Source organism: Amblyomma mixtum, chromosome 3 (genome assembly GCF_055824585.1).
Source record: "Amblyomma mixtum isolate Tamu chromosome 3, ASM5582458v1, whole genome shotgun sequence".
NCBI lineage: Eukaryota > Metazoa > Arthropoda > Arachnida > Ixodida > Ixodidae > Amblyomma > Amblyomma mixtum.
In genome coordinates, this window is record NC_143014.1 from 403380396 (window position 1) to 403395234 (window position 14839).

At 45.7% G+C, this 14839-nt stretch overlaps 1 protein-coding gene across 4 annotated transcripts in view; it reads right to left on the reverse strand.

Moving 5' to 3' along the window:
* The window catches only part of LOC149357424 (uncharacterized), a 61238-nt gene that overhangs the window by 12932 nt on the left and 33467 nt on the right, over positions 1–14839 (reverse strand). For 3 of the 4 annotated variants that reach the window (XM_089584646.1, XM_089584650.1, XM_089584647.1), the window contains 6 exons: positions 12790–12854; positions 10810–11042; positions 10375–10423; positions 8856–8974; positions 7973–8050; positions 6703–6816 (listed from right to left, as the gene is read on the reverse strand). In XM_089584646.1, the coding sequence (XP_089440772.1) occupies positions 10384–10423; positions 10810–11042; positions 12790–12854 (338 nt within the window). In that variant the 3' untranslated portion in view covers positions 6703–6816; positions 7973–8050; positions 8856–8974; positions 10375–10383. The remainder of the gene's footprint in view (positions 1–6702; positions 6817–7972; positions 8051–8855; positions 8975–10374; positions 10424–10809; positions 11043–12789; positions 12855–14839) is intronic. The other variant, XM_089584649.1, reaches the window with a different exon arrangement.

Consider the following 14839-nt stretch of genomic DNA (forward strand, 5'->3'; position numbering starts at 1 on the left):
AGCTAGCAGACGAGCAGCGCGCACAAAGCAGCAGTGTCGAGCTGTCGGGATGGGACAACGTCGGCATGAGGTCGGCGCTGTTGTCGGTAGAGTGTGACACACGGGTCGGCCGACGGCTGCTATCTCGGCGACGCGACGACGATGCGCTCGTCAGGCGATGACCGGCGCTCGGTCGGCGTCTGCGCAGTGTGACAGACGCGCCGACGGCACGAAAATCGCTGCCGCCGACCATCGCCAGACTGAAATCGGCCGATCGTCGGCGTAGTGTGAACGCGCCTTTACCATTTGACGTTGCCTACACGCTCGGCGTTCGCTGGCACAATTTGAGCTGCGTCAGGCCTGACGCCTGCCTCCTCTTCGGAATCGCTGGCCAGCGGATCAAAAAAGTAATGGTTGTCGGGGTTCGAACCGCGGCGTCTTCTTCCTCGTCTGCGTCATCCCGCGATTCCTCATAATCAGTGTCTTCGCCGAAATAAAACTCTTCTTTCCGACTCGGAGCTGTTCGACTTGCCCTCCGCCCGGCTCTCCGTGTTTACGCGCACCACGTGCGTGTCAAGCAGATGACATGCCTACACGACGTCACGGCTTTCCGGACCCACGTGACAACGCATCTGGTTTTTGACGTCATGAAAGAGCTTGGCAAAACCTGGCAACTACGAACCGAAACTGAAACTGCTGGGTACAAATAATACGATTATTAATTATATAATGCGAGTTCATGCTTCTAAGATGGTGTTCCAGGCTCACTGAATCGCTACGCATTATTTACAACCCAGATATACAACACAAAAATTTGGTGTCTCTACCCCTTTAAGGGTCCCAATGTTACATCTTGCTTAACGAACGGCTGGTTATGAAGCACGTTTTCAGCTACATGTTCACCCACTAAAATTCCAGAAAGGAACAATACAAAATTATTATTCCACGATTGCCATTGCTCTCTTCCCTGAACATGCCATGTACGATATCTCCCACGCATTTCAGCAATTTCAAACAATCCACCACCGGTTGGAAAATGGAGTGTCAGTGAGTGGCATCATGCAGATTGCTGGCTCCACTGTAGAAGCCAATGCTGCAAGCTTTAAACTGATTGCTCCGGGACGATTTACTGAAACTAAGGTGTTGCTGAGATCCTGGCATGGTAACAGATGTTTAATCCTACGAGATACATGTGGCCTAGCACGAATCCAGAAGAACTGATGTGATAAACAAGGCCGTTAATCCAAGAACATTTTTGGAATTTTGCTAAAATATCATAGTTCCCTTGCGGAATAGAAAATAGTTCAACTGCGATTCTTCTTTCCTTTTCCACTTGCGGCTATAAAGCATCAAACAGATGGGCACAACTGCAAGAGGGCAATTTTGCAGGAAAAACAAAGGCAGTGAAGTTTTCGTGCACTGCAAAACAACAAATGCAGGGCGTCAGCTTAGGCAGATACTAATACCCTCTAAAAGAAACAAACCATAATTAAAAAGCCTATGGTTATACTGGCCTGCAGTCCCTCGTGACAAAATCGTCTGCTGAAAGCACCGTATCCTGTGGAATTTTGCGCACTACAAGTTCCATTCCCTCGTTACCGCGTCTCACACCCTTGTGCGGCCATCGTTTATGAACCGCGGTGAAATGTCTTCAAAATAAAAGGTCATCGCGCATCTGGAATGACCAGACTAATCCACATCCTGTCGTATTACACACGGCAATTTTCTTTACAATAGTATCCGCAATGCACATTTGAAGAGCTAACAACAAAGCAATGCACTCCTAAGATTCATAAGGTTCAACAATAAATAGAAGAACCTCTAAAGTAGCCAGCGTGGAGTTCTGCCAAAGTAAGTTGCTCTGCTGTGGATGGCAGGTGAAGCGTAGTGCCTTCATCCTAACTCTTCTAACCACCACTAGGTGTACATAACCCCTAATGCTTTAGGACGCAAGTGCACAGTCTTGCCCAATCACACTCTCCATCATGCTATGGCAATTGAGTTTCTTCAGGTGAAACATTAAGCATTCATGTCAATCACAGTGTGACTTGTGTCGCGCATTCTTCGCTATGAAGGAAACGCGAAGGAAATAGATCCTGAAGTGTATCTTTCCGCAGAAACGTATGCGTTCAGATTTAGTTTAAGGAGCCACTGCATCAACGTCCACACCACGTGCCCCTAACAGAGCCCTTCAGCTTGCTCGTCATATTTCAATACTCAGAAATCCAAGAAACGGACCGGAGAACATGCATTTTGTTTCCAGTGAGAAAAACATGTAGACAGAGGAAGAGTGGACACCACGCACATCGGAATGCTGCTGCTTTGCCTTGCTGCTGAGGTGGGGATAAACACGTGATCTCACCTGGAAGGCCTTCCAGCACGCTCGGCAGAAAGACAAGCTGCCTCTACGTGACGACAGCAAGCCAGACAAAATCCTCCATTTACAGGACGTGGCGACAACTCTCCAGATTAGAAAACGTGAGCTGACCATCAAGCAGCCCTCTGTACTGGCCGCCACCACGTGTCCTTCCTGCACCACGAGTCGCATACAGATCTCAGCTGCAGCATACACACCAGGGCACACATACACTGCAGAAAATCTATTCCTTCGGACCATATACTCCGCAGCCAGATTTCGAGTACGTGAAAGACAGCACTTTTGGAAGAAGTTATTTCAAGCGCCTCTTGGAGCCCCCAGGCATGAGACAAAAACCTGACAGCAGAAGCAGCTGAAGCAGCCTAAGAAGGTTACTGCTACCACGCTACAGGGATTTCTTGTCCAGATGGCAGTAATAACTGCGTGACAGCTTCACTTAACAAAGTGGTGCATAACCGGAATATGTGCCCAGTTCTCACACGTCACTTTTTCTGCAGGTAAAATCAATTGAGGCACCCACGGAGATCAGAATGGTTGCTATTACGCTGTAAAAAAAAAATACGCGAAATACACGTCGTTCCCAAACAACATAAGCGAATTCATATCATTTTCTTCGAGTTGGGTTTTTCATACAAGCACTATCTGCCAGCCTCCAGACCAGCGGCCTAGCTCAAACACACGAGCAGCTACCCCAACAGGGTGATGCAAAGCGCAACTGGCCGTCAAGGCCTGTGGTCTTCGTCGTACAACAGCATGTTCTCGCGACGTGATACTGGGCATAGATTTCCTTAATGAGCATCAGGCGATCATCAACCTGCGTTCCAAGCTCATCACAATTTCGACAAATGAAGCTATCCTTTCGATGAAAAGCAAGAAGAAGCATGTTGCCCTGACTGTCCTGGATGAACAAGGAAGCATCCCACACCGGTCGACCGTCATGGTCACCGCAGGTGGCACGAATGCCAAGAACATGAAAGCTCTCATTGAGGGGAACACGGAATTGGTTCTAGAGCGCGGAATCGGCGTCGCAAGAGGCATAGTACACTTCTGCAATGGCCAAACTGAAGTGCTGCAGACGAACTTTAGCAAAGAATACCGGCACGTTAACAAAGGAACAAGGATTCCTTTCATCAATGAACTATCCAACATTCTCGATGCCTTCACCCTTTCCCGTCCAGACGATTCACCTAAGGAAGATCACAAGCACGTCTTAGACATAAACCAAGCGCTGACCCAGAACAAACAAGACGAGGCCCGCTGTCTGCTTAGAAGCTACAGCGAGTGCTTCTAGTCACTGCCGCAGGTTCGACAAATACCGGTTGCCAAGCAACGTATTGTAACCGACCAGCACGCCCGACCTCTCCTCCAGAGCCCCTACTGTGTGCTGCCTTGAAATGCTTCGCGACGACATCATCCAGCCATCAAAGAGCCCCTGGCCGGCACCGGTTGTTCTAGTGAGGAAGAAAGGTGGCGCACTTCGATTCTGCGGTGATTACCGCCACCTGAACAAGATAACAAAGGACGTCTACCCTATTCCCCGCATCGACGCCACACTGGACCGGCTGTGCAATGCCAAGCATTTCTCATCGATGACCTCAAGATCAGCTACGGGAAATTGAGGTCCATGAAAGAGATCGCGAGAAGACCGCATTCATTAATCCGGATGGTCTCTTCGAGGTCAAGGTGATGCATTTGGTCCCTGTTCTGCACCAGCGATATTTCAGGGAGTAATGGATAATGCCGTCAGGCCTGAAGTGGAAGATTTGTCTGGCATATTTATATGACATAGTTGACTTTGTCTTGAACTTTGGAGATCATCTAAAAAGGCTTCGAACAGTACTGGAGGTAATCAAGTCATCCACTCTCACCTTGAAAGCAGAGAAGTGCCACTTTGACTATGAAGAGCTGCTGTTTCTCGGCCACATTGTTTGCAAAGAGGAAGCACGCCCAGACCCGCATAAAAGAGCTGCAATCGCACAGTTTCCATTGCCAGGTGATAAAGCTGTACGCAGACTTCTTGTACTATGCATGTATTACCGATGATTTTTCATGAACTTCTCGCACATCGCCGTACCTCTGACCAAAATGACAAAGTTTCGCACATTGCCAAACCTCTAACCCAAATGACAAATGCAGACGAGCCATTTAAGTGGAGAGTGCCGCAAGCAGAAACCTTCAAGGAACTTCGGCGTCGTTGACAGTCCCCAACTGATCCTCGCGCACTTTGATAAAAATGCCGAAATTGAAATTCATACCTACACAACCATCGTGCGCTTAGGCACCGTCCTCGGTCAGAAAACCAATGGGCTAGAGAAAGCAATCGCACCATCCACCGCATTCAAGAGAAGTATTACCCCCGACAGATCTAGGCAATGATGGCGCAAATTTACCAATTCCGGAGTGAGCATACAATAGCCCCAAAATCAAAGACAGAGATAATAATATTGGCAAAGAGGGTGATTACACAAGGCACTGAAGCAGTGCAAAACATATTCACAACAACTCCTGCAAGACTACCCCACCAAGCAAAGAGAGATGCTACGATACCAAATCATCGATTTTAAGGTATGCTGCTTTTCCCAACCATCAAGGCATATCGATATTATGTGAGTAACAGTGGCATTTGCATGGCTGCTGCAACAACCCTGCTTTTCTTTTGAAGGCAAAGAGTAAATATTTTCTTCAGAAAGGTTCCCTAAGCTTTTAACAAATGCACGTGGAACTTTCTACAGTCATCGAACCCGGCCACTACAACGTTATTTTTCACACCATAATCCTTCGTCAAAAGATGCTCCAAAAACAGTTCTTGATTTTCATGAATGAAGCTTTGTGATCGAAGAAATAGATGGACATACGCTCGACTTGCTGCACCAATACCTGGTTCTTAAAGATGATTTCTACGGAAGCATTTCGGGAGGTTGTCACACCCCTATGTCTCCACCCACCCTGCCCATCTGGCAGGTTGAAGTTAATGGGTGATCCCGAGAGTTTGCTTACCATTGTCAGTGCTAATGCATGTAACACACATCTCTCTCACCACCCCAAATACATGTACGCACGATTCAGGCTTCCGCTGACCCAGGGAGCCAGTTATGCGCACTTCCTTTCCTTAACATGATCGGAGTGCAAAACGTAGTAAACGCCAATGGCAATGAGCACAATGAACGCCGACGGCCTATGGCTTCCGCGCTGCATATCTGGCACAACATTGTCAATGTCTGCAGTCCACATCTCTCTCTCATCACCCCACGTATCTATAAGCTTTGAAGAGAATTTTAAGGCGAAAGCCTTTAATGGCTCATGTTCGCGGTGTCTGTCCATGCTCCCTGTGTCCATCCGTGCGCTGGGATCGTGCCAACTGTGGCCTCTCCTCCGCGCAGCGGCGCGACCTCCTCCGTAATTTCCTTTCCTCAATTTCATTTTCTTCATTACGGCCCCTGTTTCTTCTTTCACTCCCACTTCCTCCCTTACTCTACAACTGAATGACGGGTGTCCACCGAGGATCCAACATAATCATCACGAGCACGCCATCCGAAGAGACGGCAAGACAAATCAAGCAAATAAGACAACTCAGCATCCAGGGGGTCAACTACGAAGTCAACACGTACATAGCGCGCCGGATGATGTGATTCGGGGAGTCATCCATAGAGTTGGGCCAGGCCTCAAGACCAAAGAACTACTGGCGGAACTTAGAGTCCTAACGCATGGAGTCGAAATTGTCGGGGCGAGACTGTTGGGTAAATCCTCCTCAGCAATGCTCCTCTTCGACAGCAAATTCCTTCCCAAGCAAGTAATTTTTGCAGAGGCTAAGTACTAACGCTACCCGAAAGACCCTGAAAAAGATCCATGCTACGATCGAAACGTCGGGTCAAAATTGAAATCTTGATACAACGAAGTTTGCGGGGTCGTGAATAATCGTTCGTTATTTTGAAATATCGTAATGACGAAATACTCGCAAAAAAAGATAGTATTACTGGACAATGAAAACACTGTACCTTCAGGAAGGGCACACAACAAGCTACGTAATTCTCAAACAGGAATGCACCCCAGCACCTCGAGGATAGCGCAAAAAAACAATGCGAAAGGCCAGTGATCAGAACCAAGCGTCAGCCAGTTAAATAGACTTAAACATCTTCCCATACTGAGCACAAATTCAGGCATTCAAACCTCTGATCTTGACGAGTCATTTAAGAGAAGACATAAAAAAGAGCTTGTTTTTCTATCAGAACAGTTGCTCAACCAAATTCGCCAGATTTAAACACTATAAAAGCGTTCAAGTCTGTGGCGCGATTACCCTACGGGAAGAGCCTCAGTACGCTCTGCTACAACGACAATGACTGTAGTACCTGCTCCGCCAATCCTGAGGTGTTGGTTGGATGGCGCTGACCATCTTCATGCTGGGAAGCGTGTACTGAGGCCCGAGCAGCAAAGGCCGCAGAGTAGGTCCCCTCCCCTGAGGCCTGAAAGATATACAGATTATTAGGATCATTAGACCAAAACACGTCGGCAACCTCATCCCAGACCTCTCCTGCATCCAACAGCACTTTTCACTTTCATTATAACTGCACCAATCCGATTTAGTTCCGAGGGGTCTTCTCCGGCCCTCTCAGTTTAAGTGGTTTTCCTTTAATGAAATTCCGTTTAATGCGGTTGTCGTTCTCAAAAGTGTGAAATTTTGTTTGGCCTTCCGGGCAGCCGTTCAGTTTTCATTAAAATTGATTATGGCACGTAGCCTATATCATTCTGTCAACATGAGGACTGAACGAAAGGGAAGTGTTGCCATAAGACAGATATACTTACAGAAAGGTACTGTCATGTGGAGATAATGACGTCATGGAAAAGAGACGACCACACTGAAGTGGCACTAAAACTAACTCTTGAATGAGATGACCCTGCTGAAAAAAGTTATGATGCAAAAAACCCGATATACCTCTCCGATCCTTTCCATACATTGGTACGTTGTCCTCAATTTAACCTAAACTCTTAAAGGCTTCAGCCTCAATACAAAAGTTTTTAAGACCCTCCTCCCCCGTTAAGGAACGGCTAGTGGTGCGCGAGGATGCGCGATTGCACTGAAAGCGGTAAAGAAGTGACATCCGCCTCTGCTCAGGCACCACCAATCGTGGTGCAAGGCTGAAGGGGGGCAGTCTGAAGCATTCACTTCTCCACAAGGATACTGCCTTTGTGGCCATTAGCGCCTGAGTAAACAGACTTCTCGCAGTGTACACAGGGCAGCATGGGGTGCGTAGTACGGTGCATTCACAATGGACCTGCGGCCTCGTTAGTTTGGCATCGGGTATGCTAGGTGGTTCGGACATGAAAGCATGACCCTCTCAGATGCAATCTAATATTGATTGTTTCTTTTACAAGAAAGTAAATTTTTTGAAGTTCACTGATTTTTTTTCCAAACTGTTCAATTATTTGGACCATAGTATCAGGACCTGCCAAGTCTGAAATATTGGTTGGAAACTGTGTAGGCAGCAGTATATATATATTATATATATATATATATATATATATATATATATATAGTAGCTAACCGGAAACCTTTCCAGTTAACATTCCTGCCTTTCCCCTTTCTCTGTATCTATCTATATAAAAATCCCGATCACTTACCACATTCATCTGTGAAATCTCGAAGTTCAATGATGGGTCATATCATGGAGGCAAGTGCTGATACTCAATGATTTGTACCTGCAATGGAAAAAACAATTTTTGGCTAAATTCTATAAACGGGCAAAAGCAGGAGTGCACGAATGTTGGCTTGTCTTGTTACTTTACTGTTGGCTTTCATGCTGCTTCTCATGTCGGTAAATAGCAGGGTTTTAACATGGTCAACAGAGTAGGACGAGTGAAAGCAATTGATGCAACACCGCCTCAAAGTCAACTGCGTGAAAAGACATGGCGCGAGCAGCCGGCGTGCATAGCACACTGATTCCACCCCCGATGAAAGCCGCAAAGGCACACAGAACACTGCAAGCTTTCGTTTACGCTGTATATTATGTATCTTTTTCGCCTTCAGATACACAATCCACAGAGCCCAGGCAGCAACAAAAAAAGAAATCACTTCCTGTACTGATATCAACAGCCTGCCACAATGAACCACTGCATGACCGAGACTAAACTCGCCCCTATCCGCCAACTGCAGATAAGCAAGCAAAGAGGAAATAAAATGAAAAAAAAAAAACTCCCCGAAAAGGTTTTGACAAATAAGATATGTCGTATGCAGTACGTGAAAACTTTTGACATTGGCCGCAGTCAGAAGGACCGTACGCGAGCGCGTCTCAAGTCGGCGTCTTTTGCGCCGTCATTCAAGGATGCATTCAATTCAGAACTTTCAAGCCTCTGCAAGAGCGCACGCAAGCGTGTCAAGTAAGCTGAACAAAATGTTCGAAATCACCGCGACGCCACGAATCGAACGGTCCCCGACAGCGAATGCTCAGAAAGACGCAAACGGCACAATTTTACTTCAGTGCAAAAACCTCGTGTGGACGCTTACCGTCGAGCCGGCGCAAAAGAATCCCCGACTTCTCACTGGTTAGAATGGACCGAAGGATGGTCCCCACTTCTTCACTGAGGGAATCGTCCCCCATGCCGCCGTGCAATCAGCGTCCCATGCTGCCAAGACATAAGAACACAAAAACCAAGACAGTATTAAAGACGAGAAAAAGCAATAAGAGAATATAAAAGCAATTAGAACACTATTCGAACACACGTGCACGTATGTATTCGAACACACGTGCAAATTATTACCCAGCACACTACCCAAGACAATACATCAGCTTTCCGGTGCCCGCCAACAATGGTGACACTAGGCCGCAAAAGCCATACTTTACCCCTAAAAACAACTTTTGAACCACCGCAGTGGCTCAGCGGTTATGGCGCTCAGCTGCTGACATGAAACATGCGGGTTCGATCCTGGCCGTGACGGTCGAATTTCGATGGAGGCGAAATTCTGCAGGGCCATGTACTGTGCGATGTCAGTGCACATTAAGGGGGGACATGGGTCTTAAGACATTTTTTTTATTTACAGACCAAATGCAATGAAACTGCACAGACGTATTCAGTTTGTTCTGCTGATTTCAAATATGCAATGTGTTTATTTCTAGGCCAATTAGTTCCTGAGATATTAATATATATATCATGCCATTGTCTGCTCAAACAATATAAAAAAATGGGCCACCAGAAATTTAATTTTAATATGTGGGTAGGTACTACAATGTGTGAGGAATGCAACGCTGGAAGCAGTTTTCAATTTTTTTTCCGTGTGGACAAATGGGTTTAATATTTAGTTTCATGTGTGTCATGTGTTTTCTGACACTGTATGTCTGGTTAACTCACTTGAAAACTAACTATTAAGCCCATTTGTTCACACGGACAAAAAACTGAAAACTGCTTCCAGCGTTGCATTCCTCACACATTGTAGTACCTACCTACATATTAAAATTAAACTTCTGATAACCCATTTTTTTTTCTATTGTTTGAGCAGAGAATGGCATGATATATATCTCAGGAACTAATTCACCTAGAAATAAACAAATTGCATATTTCAAATCAGCAGAAAAAACTGAATAGGTCTGTGCAGTTTCTTTGCATCTGGTCTGGCTTGGTGTATTCGAACACACGTGCAAATTAGTTACCCAGCACACTACTCAAGACAATACATCAGCTTTCCGGTGCCCGCCAACAATGGTGACACTAGGCCGCAAAAGCCATACTTTACCCCTAAAAAACAACTTTTGAACCACCGCAGTGGCTCAGTGGTTACGGCACTCAGCTGCTGACATGAAACATGTGATGTCAGTGCACATTAACAGCCCCAGATATTTGAAATTTCCAGACGCCTTCACTACAGCGTCCCTCATAGCCTGCGTCGCTTTGGGACATTAAACCAGCATAAACAATCAATTATTTTTTAAAAGTTTTGGAAGTCTGCCCTGAAACTGATGGCATATGCTGATTTAATGAAATGTCGACTGCAGCATTCTTAAAAATAAAATGCTTAGATAGATACTCACCCCTGAAGTTCAGACCGAGCACGTCGACAAATCCTCAATTTCAGGGGAGCTGAAAAGGAAGAAACCCAGACGTGCAAGTTTGAACGCAGCTTTTAATCTATCTTGTATCTGACGAGTTTAATAAAAAGCTTAAAGTGCTTAGAATGTAAAAAAATCTCCTAGTTAATAAAGAATAAAGAATAAAGAATAAATAATAAAGAAGTGGAGGGCTCCGGAAATTTCGACCACCTGGGGTTCTTTAACGTGCACTGACATCGCACAGTACACGGGCCTCTAGAATTTCTCCTCCAAAGAAATTCAACCGCCGCGGCCGGGATCGAACCCGCGCCTTTCGGGTCAGTAGCCGAGCACCATAGCCACTGCCGCCGCGGTGGCTCAGTGGTTCTGGTGAATTCATGTTCCATGACCGGTGGCGTTCACCAAGGAAAGACTCACCCTTGCCGTACACGTCGTCGCCTGGTTTCCTGAGTGAGATGTAGGCCGGAGGCCGGACGCGTGGCTGCCTCGGAACCTGCAGTGCCTCGGCGGAGCCCGCCGGCACAAGGCCACGGCCAATGCCTTGGACTGCAGGGGAAACATAGTCCGGGTCCGGGAATTGGGCAGCCAGCCGCGAGGATGTCCCCTGCTTGGGCCTCGCGCCTCCGTACTGACTGGCTTCTGAAGTTATGCTAAAAATATGGGAAATTACTGCAAAACGAACTACAAAAAGTACTAATTTTTTCCCAATCGTTCCCCATGCCGCCGTGCTTTCAGCGTCCCACGCTGCCAAGACATAAGAACACAAAAACCAAGACGGTATTAAAGACGAGAAAAAGCAGTAAGAGAATGAAAAAGCAATTAGAACACTATTCGAACACACGTGCACGTGCACGTGTGTATTCGAACACACGTGCAAATTATTACCCAGCACACTACCCAAGACAATACATCAGCTTTCCGGTGCCCGCCAACAATGGTGACACTAGGCCGCAAAAGCCATACTTTACCCCTAAAATACAACTTTTGAACCACCGCAGTGGTTCAGTGGTTACGGCGCTCAGCTGCTGACATGAAACATGCGGGTTCGATCCCGGCCGCGACGGTCGAATTTCGATGGAGGCGAAATTCTGCAGGGCCGTGTACTGTGCGACCTAAGTGCACATTAAGGGGGGACATGGGTCTTAAAACATTTTTTTTATTTGCAAAGGTATTGGGCGTCGGCAAGGTCAGATTTATAAAAGTCTGCATGGTATCTGAACATGACTCAATACTAGGAAGTTCTCAAATATAAATTTATCCAAATGATTTTCAACCATGCAACACACATATTGTATACGCACTTGAAATTCCGAATATTATTTCTCCACACACCAAAGTTCTCTCATTAAAAAATGTAGTGAAAATAGAGGGCCACATCCAGCTACAATCCGTTACGATATCTATCAAAAGATTATCATATTATGCACAAAAGTGGTGCTTACCTTGATTATTCATTAAAGGATGCTGTGTCAGGGCATTTATGTGGCCAAAAAAAAACTTCTACTCACATAATTTGAGCTCTGAACACATCTACCCAAAATTAAGTAGACTATTAAATGTTTTCGCGTTACACTAGACAGAAATTTCGACTCCAAGCCACATGCTGATAACTTAAGCCCTAAGCTGGCACTAGCAGGCTATGGCCTCAAAGCTGAAAGCATTTTCATCTTCCTGTATTAAAATAATTTGCTTCTCTCTCTTTCATTCTCATATCGCATACCATTGCAAACCATGGCCTTGCACATTTAAAACCTGTTTGGACAAAACTGTTTCACTCGAAAAATTAGCGGTGTGAATAATGCCCTCTTCAGGTCTATTGCATTCGAGCAGTGATTTATTTTCCAGGGTGAAAAGACTTCTCTTCACAAAATCCTCTTAAATGATCGTCTTAATTTCAAATGATAAGGCAATAATATGTAATAATCACTCATTATGGTTAGGCATGCTTGTGATTCCTACCCATAACATTAAAAATGACACAAAAAAAGTTAATTTACCACTTAACGAAAACACGTATGGCCAATCGCTGTTTCAATATCACGGTTCAAAGTAAGAGAAACCTTGCCAATAGAAGACTGCTTTCAACATGATGTTCTCCATAAAAAGGTTCAACCTTTCAAAGGACAGTTAAGTTCAGGTGCCTACATGGAGCCAATGCTATGTTCAAATTATATCATTCCTGCATTGATCTATGTTTTCTATCATTCCAACTGATTACACCACTGTACAATCCTGTTTTGGAAGCTGCTGCACTTATGCATGCATACCTTATGTGCCAACGCATGCTTTTGCTATTGACCCAACATTTGTTTGCTGGTGTTTCCTGTCAAGTTTCATGATGAAATAAATTGAATGAGCATTTCTGGTGTTTCTCTGGAAATGAGCTTGCAACCTCACCTGGGGAACTTCCTGTGTCCTCCACAGGAAGGCCACCATACGCCCACGTGACGACTGCACTCCAGCTGGAACAATGGAGATGGAAATATGAATATGGAAAGATGGACGTTCTCAAATATAGATTCAAATGATTTTCAACTATGCAACACACATATTGTACACGTACATGAAATTCCGAATAATATTTCTCCACACACCAATGTTCTGTCATTAAAAAATGTAGTGAAAATAGAGGGCCACATTCAGCTACAATCCATTACGATATCTGTCAAAAGTTTATCATGTTATGCATAAAAGTGGTGCTTACCTTGAATATTCATTGAAGGATGCTGTACCAGGGCATTTATGCAGCCAAAAAAAAACTTTTACTCACATAATTTGAGCTCTGAGCACACCTACTCAAAATTAAGTACACTATTAAATGTTTTTGCGTTACACTAGACAGAAATTTCGACTCCAGGCCACACGCTGATAACTTAAAGCACGAGTAAGGTGTCCACTGTCCCGGGGGTCCAGTTATGCGCCTCTCCTAAAACCGAGGGTCATTTTTGATATCTATCTGTGTTGCGGCGCTATACAATTTTAGAGTCTGAGATATGGGCAAAATGCGGCCCCCACCGCTAGGCAGCCTCGTACAACATTCAAACGCGCTGGGAACCTCGTGTATTAACAGCACAGAACAGCACTTTGACACATTCCTCATCTAAGTGTATACTACACAAATCCCTGGGTCATTTTTCGTAGGTGCTTTGTTCACGTTTTACGATTTTTTTGTACCCCTTACCATTCAGCTACGCGCCGTGTCGCCACCACTGCCGACAGATGGCGCAAGTAGTACATGTCCAGGAAAGCTGGGCATGGGAGGGATAAAACCTTCCCTGATTCCGGAACAGTGTTTCAATCTTACCATAGAAAGCATGCGTAGTGCTTGCAATACCTCTAGGAGTCCAGGAATGCAAAACATTTTCATAGCGACTCTACTGCAAATTGCCGCAAATGCACCCCACTTCTAACGCATAACACAGCTTTGGCCACCACCAGAGTCGTGCCAAAACGAAGAATTTGTGCTGAAAAAGTTTTCACGAAATTATAGCAAAGCATAGGTACTGGGCATTCTACACGCAAAGTATCAAATCACTTTCTTCGCTGTGCTAAGGCCTTTCACTAGACAGAATTTATGTTAATTTTCATCAGGGTAGATTATTTTGTTTTAAATGAGCGTTGCGGCAGACAACAAGGAAACGGACGCGGCCCCTCATAGGTTCACGGGGAGTAGAAACATGATGCTAAACTTAAAACAGAAGCTGCGCTCGGCTGGAGCGATTGTTGGCGGAGAGCATTTGCAGCGAAACCGCAGTCGCCACGCTGCAAGCGAAGTGTGTCACCCGTCCCAGCCGCATCGCTAGTGCGCCGCCTGGAGAGACCTCACACCCATGCATATTGCGGCCTGTTGCCAAAGTGGACAGACAGAACCGCGAAAACAGATTCCTGGCGGTGCTACGCTGCATCTTCGCACGCACTCCCCTGGTGTCTTTTATACGGTGCGGATGTCTGACGTTTAACAAAGAACTGAGGTGGTAAAAACAGGCCGGCGAAAACTTCCTTACGATCAAGTAAAACCTGGCGAGGTTTAGATGCTTAAACAACACGAAACAATCGTCAACAGTACAAAGCCGAGGATGAGAAACGCAGAACGATACGCGCGGAGCTGCGCAGTCCTTTCGTTTTGCGCTGCCATTTTGTCATTCTGCATTCCTCGTTGTCCTCGCGTTTTTCGCATCAATTGAAATTCCTAAAGGAACTCCTCCAGTGCTTGCTATAACCAGAAAAGCGCCAGTAATCAAGACTACTCAATCCTGTGCAAGCACACTTTGTTACGTTCAGCAATGCCTGCGATACCAGAGAATCACAAGGCACTGCATCAACGCCATATCGTCCCCAGCGCTTAAAGGAGCTGTGAAATGGCGCCCTAATAAAGCGGCGGTATGCATGGGATGTTAAAGCACGCCGCGTTAGGAATATTGTCCAGCAAGATTTTTTTTAATGCGCT